General features: G+C 37.2%; 1 protein-coding gene across 5 annotated transcripts in view; it reads left to right on the forward strand.

Moving 5' to 3' along the window:
- The window catches only part of Adgrl3 (adhesion G protein-coupled receptor L3), a 734,036-nt gene that overhangs the window by 272,161 nt on the left and 446,776 nt on the right, over positions 1 to 15,099 (forward strand). For 4 of the 5 annotated variants that reach the window (XM_050149593.1, XM_050149588.1, XM_050149589.1 and 1 more), the window contains one exon: positions 11,387 to 11,590. The exons of the other annotated variant lie outside the window; for it this stretch is intronic. In XM_050149593.1, coding sequence (XP_050005550.1) covers positions 11,387 to 11,590 — 204 coding nt within the window. The remainder of the gene's footprint in view (positions 1 to 11,386; positions 11,591 to 15,099) is intronic. 5 annotated transcript variants of the gene reach the window in all.

The raw sequence follows: 15,099 nt of genomic DNA on the forward strand, positions 1-15,099 counted from the left end.
AGGGTGGCAGGAAGATTATTGTTTTAGTTATATAACACTCATTTCCTGAAAGGAAATATCTTTGCATTGTCTCACATTATCTCCAGTTTTTAAAATGTGTTGACCACTCGGGCTATGGATGTCATAGCCTCCCAAACTGATAACAACTTTTAGAGAATACCCTTTCTTGTGGGTGTTCCTGTGTGAGTGGATGCACGCGCTCTAGTGTGTTTCTTGTGTTTATTTGGGTTTTGAGATAGGGTCTGTCGCTGGCTAGAAGCTCAGCACGAGGCTGAACTGGCTCCAGTGTACCTCAAAGTCACATTTGTCTCTGCATGTCCAGAGCTCAGGTGGCAAATAAAGATCACTCGTTCACCCATTCCCACATGGATTGTGAGAATTTATTATTCCAGGTCCTCAGGCTTGCACATTATGAACTTTTTTTTTTTTTTTTTGGCTGAATCATTGCCCTCCTTCCAAGCATTCCAAATATTTTGGGGGGTTTCTTGAGCGCACAACTACTCACTTTTATGGAAAGACCCTGATTGGTGGCACAGCACTTCTCAAACAGTTATTGACAAAGTCCTAGGGAAGGGTCTTATGGACAGTCTATACGGATTTGCTTTGAGTTGATGGGCACTAACTTCTATTCACATTTCTGTGAAAGAAGCTTCATCCTCAGAGGCACGGCTATGGGAGAGATATTTAAAAATTTAGGGCTTTCATGAAAAACAAGTAAGACACCAATTCATAAAAAATAGCCTATTTTTGAAAACCCAACCATATTTACTATAATAATCCGTTTCAAAACCATACTATGGAATATACTTTGTTTTTATTGATTATATTTTATATGCCATAGAAGTAATTTAAAGTTCAGTATATCTAAATGATGCATCAGTCGCTACAGTTGATTTTTATCTCATTGTAATAAGTATTCCAGAAAGAGAACCTTGCCTGGTAAAGACATTCCTGCACATTCAGACCCTTGGAAGCCAAAAATCTGTTTTCTCTCCTTATAGGTTAATCTTTCCCATATAAATCATATAAATTAATCATATAGGTTAATCATATTAATTGCTCATGTATACATGTCTTTTGTGGTTGCCATTTCCCCCGTAGCCACTTAAAAGTTATTTATACCTTACATGTATAATCTCTTAATTATTTTATTTCATAATAAAATTCCACTGTAGATACACTCATCATTGTACTCAGCAGTTGATAGAAATATAAATTATTTCCATTCTTTGAGTGCTTGTAGTCATGCTGCAAGAACGTTCTTGTGGCATGTTTTCTTTGGGTGTCCTTGCATTTCTCTCTGGTATTTATGTAGGGGTAGAAATTCTGAACCATCTGAGAATTCTTCCTGCCATTTTGAAGGACCGTTGAACTCCTTAACCAAAGAGACGAACAGGTCCTCGTTCTCAGGGTTCATGAAGGTTTTCCTGTCTGCACGTCCTGTGCTAGTCTTGCTTAGCCCATCTGGTGGAGCCGTAGCAATCACAGTACCTGTAGTCTGTATTTTTCTAAAGTCCATGATTAGAAACTGCTTCTCACTCTCTTTGCCATACCTTTCATTGATTTCTTAATTTTAAGTTGTTTGTCCCTATTATTAAATTATAAATATTTTGTTAGAAAAATATTTTAAAAAAGAGATAAGAAGATATTTTTATTATATATGATCCAAGTTTGGTGGGTTTTTTTTTTTTAGACTGGCTATTCTGAGTGAATTTTTTACTCAGATTCACCTGTCATACCAATTTTATGTTATTTTGAATTCTACATCTTTTTTCTCTACTCTCTCTTACTTATGCACAAGACTGTCCTATGTGGACAAAACGTATGATTGGGAATTATTGAAACTTCATTCTGAGGGGTCTTGTACAGTGACATTGACTATTTCCAATTCCTCTTTCTCAGGAAAGCGTGGAGAACACTGAACGCTCATCTCAGTTTCCCAAAAAGTCTCTTCTTTTGACAGAGACGCAATCATTTACCTTCCTGATTTTGAAAATCTTGTTAATTAGAAATAGAATTTTTCATAGATTTCAAGCTGTACTACATCTATTGGGTTAACAATTTTATGTCCATGGATGTTTCTCTATCATGTTCTGCAACCTATTGAATTCCTAAATTTTTCACGTCTTTTTGTCATTGTGACTAATACCTGACTCGTAAATCATATAGGAGGATAAGGTTAATGTGGCTCAGAGGATTCAAATCCAAGCTGGTTGGATCCATTGTTTTGGGTAAAGCTGAGACAGGATATCATGGCAGAGTAGGCACACTGCAGGCTGCTCCCACGTGGTGTTAATGAAGAAGAGGAAAAGGGTGGGGTCAGAGAAGATGAGAGAAAAGGGGCAAGAAAGAAAAAGACGAAAAGAGAGTAACACACGGGGAGTGGGAAACAGAGAGAGAATCTAAGATATGCCAATCCAACTGAATGCCAGGCCTTTAACAAGTGAGCCTGTGGTTGATATTGCGTATTGAAACTGTAACAACATCTCATGAAAATTATGCAAATTCATAATTCATGCTTTCCTATGAAAGCTATGTGTTGTATACTAATATCTTTTTGTTTCAGCTTGAGCCTGTCAATCTACTCACAACTGAAGACAGGGAATTCAGCAACAAAGCTGAGCTTTAGACCTCAGGATGGTGTGAACTAAGCACTACTATGATTTGAGCCTCTTGTGTATACTATATTGGAAAAGTCATTATTAGGGAAGAAAAGATTGAGGGCTCAGGAACAAGTGACTAATAAATGCTGGCTGTGACTTGTTCCTGTCCTTTACGGAACCACAAAAGAGATCAGTTAGTTTAGAAGACACTGCTTTCATGAAGCCTCAGAATAAAGCTTATATTATTGGCTAAGCTAAGCTGGTTTCATATTGGAAATGGCTGTAGTGTTCTGCTGAATGATATTTGAAACACTCTTGCTCTAGACTCTGGCTCAGATCTATTACACTCAAGATACATTACCTGAACCAGTTTAAATCACAAGGTTCTTATTTGGTAAAAGGGTAATTAGGCCAACATCGTTATAGTCTGAGGACTAAAGAAAATGATGTATAGAAAGGCTCTCACACAAAACGTCATGCATTTAATTCTGAGAGGGTGAACTCATTAAAAAATACCTTTAGGAATTAAATGAAAAACAAATGACCTGAAGTGTAAGCAAAATTGAAAATACAGTACCATCTTGGGGTCACTTGCTTTCAACAGTGCTTTTCAAAGACCACATTGTATATCCTTAATCCCCGAATGTGACAGTTTCTCTAATTATGTGTCTACACATTTGCACACACATTCAGCCCAACATTGTATTCAGGACACACCCACTGGACTGTAGCTAAGTCTTTAATGAGTTACTAATGAACATTTTAAGCTTAGATCAGCATTCAGAGCAATCCTGAAGAGTGTTGAAAAGCCATTCCAATTACAAAGCTGTGGCTTTTAATTAGACTGCAGACCCAATAAAATTTCCTGTTTTCACTGTTCCTACTTTGAGGCTATCGAAGAACAAGTGGCAGCTGTACCCTCATTTTGATATCATTAGCTTTAGAGGAAGAAGTTAAAAGGCCTGAATTTCATCAGCTAAATTTGAGGAATGGCGGCGTTGATCAAATAAAAAGACAAAACAACGCGAAAACATTACAGTAGTATTCTGCAGTGTGTTATTCTTTTTTACTTGGACTTAGATGAATTTAAAACAGATTGATTTTGTTGTTGCATCAGAGAATAACAGGTGACAGGAGGGAAAAAAATCCAGGTATGATTAGATCATGTAGGTGAAAAAAAAAAAAACCCTTCCTATACTTATAAAAAGAACACGCAGCCTGCTTGCACACATTACCAGTTCCCTACAAGCTGTTCGAGGTACTGCAGATAGTAGTTATAAATACTACCTGAATTAGATCAAGAGTACTCTTTACTGCAGCGCTCCCTAAGATCAACAGTGGTGCTATTTAGCAGTATTCCTTTTTGCTCCCCTTTGCTCGATATTTTTATTAGTTGGTGAAACCATGCAAAACTTAAGGGCACATGCTTTCACAAAGAAGGTGAATAATAGGTAAAATGTGAAGCAACAGGCTGGTATGCAGCTCTCCCTCTAGGAACACTACACAATAGCTTGAAAGAGAAAGGCCGTTTAGGTTAGTCACAATTGCTGGTAGTTAAAAACACTGTGATAGCCCTGTTGTATAGGTTACCGGTTCCTGTTGGCAAGCTTAAATTGAGCCTCTGCAACAGATTTTTTTTTTCAAATATATATATATATTTAAAAGTAAGTGTCCAATAATGAACATAGTGTGAATATGCCACCAAGGTGACTAATCAATCCCTGTGACATTCGAGCTTCTTGGCATATCATTTTAGATACTCACTTTATGTTGGTGTGGACCACTGGGATAAGAAGCAGGTGGCAAAAATCTCTTGCCTAAGGTGGAAAAATAAAGGAAAATAAAAGTATTCTTCCTCTTCTCCACTGTTTACAAAGATGCCAGTTTTGATTAACTCACTAAGGAGACTGAGCTCCGTGGATGTATGCGCAGGTTTTGCTCATTTCACACGCATCGAGGCTAAATGGCCGTGTGATGGATGAAGTGTACTCCATGACCACAGCTGCACAAAATTTTCAAGAAATTCTTCCTTTTGTAGCATTCTGAACCCACAGCTTCCATAATATTAAGAATTAATATTCCTGAAGAGGGTAGCAGATGAAAGAAGACAGCATTACAGAGAGAAAAATTCCAAAGCTTGAGTTTTGTTACCAGGAACCACAGTCTGTTTGTGTTTTGTTCGCAAAGAGCAGGTGTTTTTAGTTGGAAGAGAAACATTTACAGTTAGATGCCATTTCTTTAATGAGTAAGATACGTAAGAAGCATTTTGTTTCATTTGAATGAAAATAAATCTGTCTTCTGGGAAAAAGGCAAATTTATAAAAAAAAATATTAACAGAATTTGCCTACTTACTCATGTTCACAAGTATTTGAGATTTGTATGATCGCATTACAATTTAGACAGTCAAATGGAGTAAGTCAAAACACTCTTCTACTGACATACCTTATAATATTAAAAAAATCAAACTAAAAAGCCAATTCTGAAATAATCTCTAGAAGTTATCGTCCAGTACTGAAAAATAATTTTGCCTTTTTCCTTCATTCTCAGAGGAGCTTGGCACTCCAGCCCTCTTTCCTGTCTTCCACAGCCTTGGCGACTGTTCTCACCCAGTCTTCAGACAAAACTTTATGTAATTTCATTTTACTGTCAAGAGCTGAATTGTTGAGAAGAGTGAGGAAATGGGTCTGGAAGGCAAATCGTCCTCTACACAGGACTTACCTAAACGGCACAGAATGATTCCATCTAGAGAAAGGACCTAAAATAAGTCAGGAGGACTTACACTCAGGGTTACAATCAAAGTTGCTTCATCATACAACGGGGTCAAATCATCACCCCTGAACTATTTTCTTTAAGAATATACAATTAAGGGCTGGAGAGACGGCTCAGAAGTTAAGAGCATTGCCTGCTCTTCCAAAGGTCCTGAGTTCAATTCCCAGCATCCAAAGGGTGGCTCACAACCATCTGTAATGGGGTCTGGTGCCCTCTTCTGGCCTGCAGGCATACACACAGACAGAATACTGTATACATAATAAATAATAATAAAAAAGAATATCCAATTAAAACAGGTTTTTCATGCCTTTAATCTCAGTCTCGGGAGGCACAGGCAGGTAGATCTCTGTTAGTCCGAGGCCAGGCTGGTCCATAAATCAAGTTCCAGGAGAGCCAGAGAACAAAGAGAAATCCCTTCTCGAAAACTCAAAATCAAAGCCAACCAACCAACAACAACAAACCGTTTTTTTCATGTCTCAAGTTCTACATGGTAATTTTTATTCATGGCATCTTTAGTCAGGTGGTTGAATTGGAGCTTTTGTGGCTACGTTTAGATATTACTATGAAGCCGGTAGAGAAATAATACAGCAATAACATATACCTTAGGGAGAAAGCAAGGAAAAGTTAATATTTCATATGGGCAATAATATGTTGCTGGGGGAACAAATACCTTTCAGGTTTGCATGAGAAAGTAGAAATAATAAGTAGCCATTTATGAAATAAAAACAAATGTCCACCGACCTGGAGAGGGAGGAGAAATTTAGGAGCAAGTAACATTTTCTATTCCATCTATTTCAATATATATTTTAACATATAGTTTTAAATATATAGTTAGTTATTTCAAGTTAGCTAAATAGTTTATATTTAGTGAATATTCTTAAGAAGTTACTAAATATAAAAAAATGGCAATTTTAAAGTGGAAAAATGGTCCAAACGTCAATCTACAGATGCAGTGATATAATCAAATAGTCAGTTGTAGGAAAATTTGAATCAAGACCTCACATATGCTTTCTTACAGGCTTCCTTTATAGGCACTTTTATAGCATGTTGATACTTCATTTAGTAGACCGCTGAATTAGACAACAAAAATCAAAGAATGAAAACAGAGTGCTGAGAATGAGCTAACGTACAATGTAAGTCAGAACCCTTCTCCTTTAGTGGGAGACGGGGTTTGAATCTTGAAGATCAAATGAAAACCGGCTTTGAATGAAATTTGAGAAGAAAAGTCTGAGGATTTCTGATGATTCTTTCAGATATGTAGTGAAACAGCCTGAGGTTTTGTAGGAAGACCGAAACTAGAATCCAGTATGAATTCGAGGAAGCTGGAAGAGGAGAGATTTCCTATAATCAGATAGTTTGAGAAGAGGGTTAGACAGGTTTAAGAAAGAGTTCAGACATGATGCTTCCAAGAGACGGTAATGAGAGACAATGAGTCTACAGGTCACCACGATAGCTTTATTAGCATTTAAAATTCTATATGGGTTATTAGCTAATAAAGCACGATAGCTTTATTAGCATGCATTTAAAATTCTATATGGATCATGTTTAATTAACTAATAAAAGGATTTGTAAAATGCAACCTAAAACCCAGCAACCAATCACTTGCATAAAATATCCTTAGTTTGAGAAAAGTAATTCATTTGAACCCTGGTCATCGCTCATGGACTCGCACCTTGGAACTCCTCCAGTGCTAGCCTATCCCTTCCTTTACAGCCTATTATGATCGATGTTTCTTTATTAAAAGCAACTAAGTAGGTGATGAGACTGAGGAGAAAAGAAGGCAGAAAGGATCAAATTTCCTTGGAAACATAGATATATATTTAAAATTTTTACTAATTCTTTTATTTTTGAAATCATCTTATATTATTTCCCCCTCTTATTTCCTCCTCCCAGCATGCCCTTCCAGATATGCCTCCCTCCCCCGCTCTCTCTCAAATTCATGGCAGATTTTTTATTTAATTGTTGTTTCATCTCTATGTGGCTATGTATATACATATCCATTCCTACATATGTAATTCCAAACTGCTCAGGCTGCATAGTGTTCCTTCTATGTATTTTGCAAGTCAATGTTGATTTCTAAAAGTGTATTGCAATGAGTACTCATATTTTCTGTTTATAGATCCCTCGGTCAGTGCTTTCTTCCTTCTTTCATTTCCTCCTTTCTTTCCTTTTTTACTATTATTTTGGAAAAGATTCTTGTCATATAGTCTGTTCTTTCCATGAACTTACAATCTTCCTGATTCCTCCTCTCAGTTGCTAATATTACAGAATTGCACACCATGCCAACTCTTGTCATTATTTCAATTGTATAATCTATATATAATATAAAAATGCTGGCAGTGCTATAAAAACATTTTATTTCTTTAACATTTCATTTCCTTTCATTTCTTCTGTTTTTTTTGTCTATATACAGCACCATGAAATTTTCATATGGAGATGTCCTTTGATTGAGCATAAATAATTTCATAAACTCAATGTGTTGCACACTACTAAATTTCATATCTTCACTATGTACTATCTGGAGATTATTAACTAGGAAAGGAGAATCAAAGTCCTCAAATTATGAAAGCCTCTGCCTAAGAAGTGAAATACAGCCAGAAAAAGTTGCTTATAATGAATATTAAATATCAACCATGTCTGCAACAATTCATACTTGAAAACAGCAAATGCTCCATTTTGTACCAATGACTCCTTATCAGATATCTGATGTTTTAATAATTAAAGTGAAATTCCTGTATCTGTGAAGGTTACAGAACAAACATGGCACACTTAGTTGATCTTTATTGCCTTTTCTAGAAGGAGCATTATCGTGTAGCAGTATTGGAATTTTTTTATAAGAGTGTCTGAAACTATAGTCTCGAATGCCTGTAGAAGGGGAAGTCTAAATGAGAAGGTTGCTGAGGTCCAAACCTGTTAATGTCACCTGGTGGCCATGTTTTTCTTCATGACTTTGAAAATGTTCTCTTTAAGAATCCAGACCAAAAAAAAAAAAAAAAAAAAAAAAAAAAAGACACCAAGAATGCAAAGCATATCTTCAAGTATGCAAAGTAACTTAGCTTCGAAGGGAAACTGAGAGGGTTTCTTCTAGCCATGTATAGAATTTATAAAACTGGGTGGAGAGTGTCAGTATAGATATCTCCTTACTTGTCAGAAAGAATCTCTCTGCTTCAAATACAGTTGTGTCCCAAGGACAGCATAAGCTTCTAATTATGGCTTTTTCCCATGAATTCTTTTAGCAAGGGTTATTACTAGCATGTGAGTTAAAGAATCTTTATCTGTGTAGGAGTCCAGGGGTTTACTAGACTGTTGACTGTGGCTTTATTTTGATGATTAGATCCTACAATAGGTCTGAGGAGCACAAATTGGATGTATGCTTACAACTGAAGCATATATATCCTTGGAAGCTCACAACATCTTAATCATAGTATGTGCAATATGCTTTAAGATAAAAAATAAAATTTGGGGCTTTGCTGCCACTCTTCGGTGGCTTTCAAGCACAGTGAATTTAAGTGAGCGTGAACTCTATCGAATCGAGCACACCCAAGTCTCAGTTCCTCCAACTTAAGAGTCATATTAGTTTAATTTCCTGATCATTTTTTGTTCTTTGGACTCTGTCCATGAAATCATGTTCTTCTCTCATGCAAATGAGCTTCCATGAGATTCCTCATTGCTGCTTGCTTGTCTCTGGAATATGTTCTTTGTTTCACGTGGAGAGGATGTTCAGGGACATACAGGCACGGAGGCATTTGTCACCTCCTGTCTATTGCATGTGCATTTCGAACAGCTGTCATTTTCTGCTTCCTCTAGAATTGGCCTTTTAGTAATTTTATCTTTGCAAACGTTTGATTGCTACCTCAGAAGAAATCCCTGGGTTTTCTTTGTTTTGTTGTTTATATCTTTCCCTGCCATGTCATTCTTTTTCCACCCAATAATTTATCCTAGATGGAAACTTTTTAATGACTGTGATGTACAGAGTCCCCATCTGACTGTAGCTTATTCTCCAGCATTCCAAACTATTCTTCTTGACTTCTATCTGCATGAGCCAGCTGTACTAACTGCTGAACAGTTCAGAGCTATTCCATACAGGAGACCTCTGCCATAGCCCCAAGTACTTTATGCTTCTCATTTGTATGACTTTTGTCATACTTTGATATGATTTTTTTTCCTAAGTTCAGATCTTAGAAAACAAATCTTAGTTTGAGTTTGACCCCATGAGTGTCTTCCTTAAAGATTTAAATAAGCCCTTTTTATAGCTTCCCCCATTCATGTTTTCTGAGGACTGATCATATATCTATCTATAGGACACTCTTCTTTATGTGTTATGTCTCAATGGCCCCAGTGAGGTGAGTTGTTCATATGCACAACCCCTGTAGTCTGCTTTGTCCACCATACTCCTCTATACCTTAAAGAGGAATGGATACTTGGTAAGAACTCTCTGTCCTTACGTGTTGTATGAGTAAAATCACATAAGCTCAAATCCCATCATTCTAACTGAGCTGGCAGGTCAACTTGGTAAAGAATAAAATTTTTCACCATCTTCATAACAGAAGCTTTTTGCATGACATCTTATATAACATACTTTCCCATGTGTCTTGGCACTGAATGGTTGTAAAGCTCTTCAGAGACAAGTATTGGTAAATAATTCCATAAAATATGTACAGTTAGATTCATTGTTACTAGGGGTATAGAGAAGAGGAATTTGAGAAATTTGAAACATGCTTTTTGACACATTCCATTTATGTAGCTGATCAGAATGGTGTGGGAACTGTCTTGGTATATATATTAATGATGGTATATTATGCTGTTTAAATGTGAATTATTTTATAGCAGTATAAAAGATTAAATTTAGAATTTTCCATCAGGTGGATTTTCTGTTTTTTTTTTAAATATTACTTTATTTTTTCTGTAAAGGTTTTATCATTTTGTGTCATGGAGTGATCTGATTTTGTTCTTAATTTACAAGTAATACATATATCTAGATATCAGAATACTACTATATAACCTTGTATAAGATGATTGTTGCAAAATGCCTTTTCTTGGTTGGTTTTCTTTGTTTTTTTTCTTCATTGTTTAATATCAACCATATAGAGTAACAATAAGAATTTAAACATGCAGCTGTAACAATTAAAAATATATGCACTGAGAATAATGGTTTCCTTTGTAAATGCTTTCTATTGACAGGTAGATTTCATTACCTTTCTTATTGAGTAAATTAACTGCAGTTAGTGTAGAGAATTATGTATCTTGCTTATCAATGCACCATAAAGAAATTATGTACTTAGATATCTCTTACTTTTTCATAGCATATAATATATGATTGTTGTGTCAATTTTTTAAAATATCATATGTGTATAATTTTATTTTACCATTATTGTCTTGGTCTTCCATATTTATTCATTTATGTACTATGCAACATTTGTCAGTAAAAAATCACTGTGTATATAAGTGGCAAAAATGTATGTATATCTTTTCACATTAATGTCCATCATAGCTCTTAATATAGTTATCTTTTAAAAATATTAGCAAAATGACCAAAAAAACCATATAAAGAAATACAAAATAATCATTTAACTCTGAACCAGAACAAAACAAAATAAAACCAAACAAAACAACCCCAAAATAGCAAAACCAAAATCCCTTTATATTGCCAATATTTTAATGTAAAAAAAAAAAAAAAAAAAACCTATGAGTTTGGTAGCCAATGTCTAACTCATACTTGTGTATATTAGTGCCCGTAGTTTGAATTTAAATCTATGAGACTATTAAAATGAAGAGGGCCTTTATATTTTGTAGGTAACTAGCTCATTCAGTTTCTGTAATTATGTCTAGTTTAATGATCATGCGAGGAATGGGGAGGAGAACAGTGTTCATAACCTACGCCTGAGTGGGATTTGGGGTGGTTGGACCTAAGCCTGAGTCTGCAATAGAGGTGCCCTTGGGGATGCCCCCCCTACTGGGCTCCTCTGAGGCCTGAGTAAGCAGGGGTCTGATGGTGCGCCCTGCGGTCCCCGCAGGTGGCAAGCACAATGAGAGACATCCAGCCCTTGCTGCTCCACTGCGACACGCGGAGCGCAGCGCAGGAGGCGCTCTACCTCCCAGACATCTCCTTCAGCAGCCAGCGGCAGAGCGCGCCACTGCTCACCGAGGACAAGGGTCACGTGGAGCTGCCAGAGGAGGTCGTGGACCAGGTGCCTCAGGAGCCCAGGTTGCAGCCCAAGGTGCGGCCGGCGGGGGAGAGGGCTGGGGTGGCAGGGCATGGGCTGATGGGAGGCTCATGTTGCCTTCCACTTTTGCTGGTGGCCTATGTTTCTGCTGTAGAGCCACATCCTAATTTGAAATATTTTGTTTAAAATACATGGTTGTGATGGAAACCAAGGATTGCGACACACACATGTCATCCCAACAATTTGGAGGTGAAAACGGAAAGATCAGTGTCCAAGGCCTATGCTGTGTAGTGAATATTCAGGCCATTCTGGACTACCTGGGAAGTCATCCAAATAGAAAAAGAAAAAACAAAACAAAGAAAGAAGAGAATTAAAGTTGAGTTAGAAATACTATCTTGCATTATTGCCTGATACTTCAAATTACCTTTAAAAAACATTTAACTAACTGTGAAATTCCTATGAAAGATGAGCATGAACATTGCTGATTAGGGGAAAGAAGTCTCGTCAATAGGAACTGACAAGATTTTGAAAAGATTATGATTAAAGCATCGTGGGAAGGAATTAAACATAGTCACTTAAAGCATAACAAACACCTCAGGAAAACGCTAGTAATCTCATGAAAATGTTGGGATGTACTCACAATCGTGCTTCCCAGATGGCAACTCTGTTGAGTCCAGCTAATAAAACTCCATTGAAGAACGCTATATAATGTTTCCGTAAAATTAAATACTATTTTCCCCAATACTGTCGACTATAAATTTTCTTTTTTTTTTTTCTCACAAACCTCCATAGGGTAGTCTTATTCCCGTAATTCCGGGGGCGGGGGGGGGGGGGGGGGGTTCATAACATTCAGAACTTTGTGTGGTACAATGTGAGAATCCTGGGAAATATCTGGTTGAAATCCAGGAATTTCTAGCTACCTGGCTTACCCTATAGTTTTTTTTTTTTTTTTTTTTTTTTTGGAAGGGGTAAAATGCAAAAGGGAAGCAAACGCTGCTGTATTAGTTGTATTTACTGTTTAAGCCCTGTTGTGACTCTATTGCATGTCAAGCAATAGAGTGCTTGAGCAGCGCATCATAAATCCATTCCACGTGCTAAAGACCCATGAGAGTTACCCCAGGTCTTCAGCTCTAGTGAGCCCGAGAGGAGAGGGAAGGCTATAGGGAACGTGGTGCTCACAGTGGCTTTGTGGCCTCCGTCAACCCGTTCCGTCAGTGCTCACCAACCTGTCCATTCAAATTATCCTTTCTTCCTTGGTGGGTGTGAGTGGGGCCGTGGTGGCGGTGGTGTCCACAGCAAGAGACGTGTAGGAGTGACTGCTGTGTGTTGCAAAGATTCAAGGACACTGTGGAGTACACATTCTTCCTGTTTCGCTGTCCCTTTTTCAAAGAAGACATGCTCTGAATTAAGCACATTTTCATTCATAATACAATGTGAAAATGGTTGTGGAAATTTCAAAATGAATTTGACTTCATTTGTGTATAGAGTAGTACTTCAAATAAATAGCATTTATGTTACTCCAGTTAACCAGTATTCGTGGAAATTTCTAGAATAGTAAGACATACATATTTAAAACAATGCATGCATGTGTGTGTGTGTGTGTGTGTGTGTGTGTGTATACTCTCATTTGCAGTTTTGTCTTCTGATGAAAATTTAGAATATAGAATCATTTTTCTATATATATTCAGAAGTTATTTATATGTAGGTAGCCCCCCAATTTTTATTGCTTTCTGTTTCAGAACACTCTTCTATGTCACTAGCCTTTCATTCTTGCCACATTTATGTCATAATGCAAGGTAGCGGTAGGGTTTAAATCACAAAAAGGAAAAAAAAAAGAAGAGGGGGTTATATATATTTTACTTTAAACAGAGATGAAAGCAGACTGCACGGCAGCTCTACCATGGAGGGTGCAGGCTGTGTGATGTAGCGGGAGCTGAAGGAACGTAGACATCCGTTATCTCTGTGCTACTTTTAGAAAGTTGCTGTCCTGTGGAAGTAATTTCTCCGAGAGACAGCCAGACTGAAGGTCATTTGAGATTGTTTCCCACAGAAAGAGTAAAGGGGAATAAGTAAATATTACAAAGTATAATCCTTCCCCGTAGTGAGGAGAGCACACAGCTAGAGTGCTTAGATCGGTATTAAAAATGGATTTGAAGTAAGAGATTCATATTATCTTGAACTCTTTAAGTTGAACAGACATGGCATAATTCAAACAAGAAAATGTCAGGGAATTCAACATCCTTCCTTAGCCCTTTGTGTTCTTTAAAGAAAAAGAAACAAATAGATGAAGATGCTGTAAACATATAGTTCTCAGGAAACATTTTAAATAATGAAGACCAATATTAATGTGATCAATCTGTGGCTTAAAAATAAACTTCGCCTTTCCTTAAAACTAACCTAAGTTTTATAAATGATCAGACAAATTAGTGGAGACTCAACAAATCCAACCATGGCAACAGAATAAAGTCTTTTACAACCTGTGAAATGCCATTTTGACATGTTTGTCCTTGAGTTTATTTAATTTTTTAGAGTTAATAGAAATTAAGAGCAAATGAGGGGATTCACAAAAACTAGAAATTGACTGCACAGTAAGAAAATGAGGTGTGCACGCAGGCATGCACGTGTGTGTGTGTGTGTGTGTGTGTGTGTGCGTGTGTATCCACACATAGACATTTAAGTCAGGGTTCCCTGAAGTAACTTCAGCCAGGAGAAAGCTTTAAACCAATCCCAATCAAAATCCAAATACCTAAATATTCCCTAGAGGACAGAGGAAGGCCAACATATTTATAAATATTTTTATTAATTCCTTGGGAATTTCATGCAATATTCTTTGATAACATTCGCCCCACCCCCAACTACTCCATGTACTTCTTCCGTACACTGTCCTTCCCCACAATTGAATTTCTTTTTTCTTGAAACAGTTCATCCAGTTTAATGTATGCTGCCCATAAATTCCTGGGTATGGGCCATCCACTGGACTTGCTGTACCTACCAAAGTCATAAAAAGTGACTGTTCCTAACCCCAAAGCATCATCTGTTCATAGCTCCTCTGTTAGTGGCAGAGACGTATGAAATCTTTCCTATTCTGTGGCAGCCTATCGACTGGCCTTATCTTGTGCAGGTCTTTTGCAGGTAGTCACAGGGGCTGTGAATTGATGAGTAGAGTGGTCCTGTTATATCCTAAAGACATACTTCACTCTGGTCTTCCCTAGCCACTGATTCCTACAGCAAAATGGAGAGTTACATTGACTCATAGGAGCGATGAGTTAGTTGTGTCAGTGTTCTGACTCCAGGAGGGAATGTCCAAGGAGAGAATATTCATAGTAATAGGGAAGGAGATGAACTCAGTAAATAGCATTCAGGAAACCCTAAGAGTTATCCCAGCATCCCTGGGACCCCGAATCTTGACAACGAGGCTAAATCAATAAGGTTTAAAGACTCATTGTGTATGTAAGTGACAGAAAACACAAGGAAGAAGAAGACCACTCTGCTGTAGCCCACTAAATATGAACAGTTCTCCATTTTACTGAGATGAGGGAGACAAGCATAGATGGTAAAGTCAG

The sequence above is a fragment of the Alexandromys fortis genome, unplaced genomic scaffold (genome assembly GCF_014885135.2).
Source record: "Alexandromys fortis isolate MF-2015 unplaced genomic scaffold, M_Fortis_MF-2015_v1.1 scaffold_0, whole genome shotgun sequence".
NCBI classification, from domain to species: domain Eukaryota; kingdom Metazoa; phylum Chordata; class Mammalia; order Rodentia; family Cricetidae; genus Alexandromys; species Alexandromys fortis.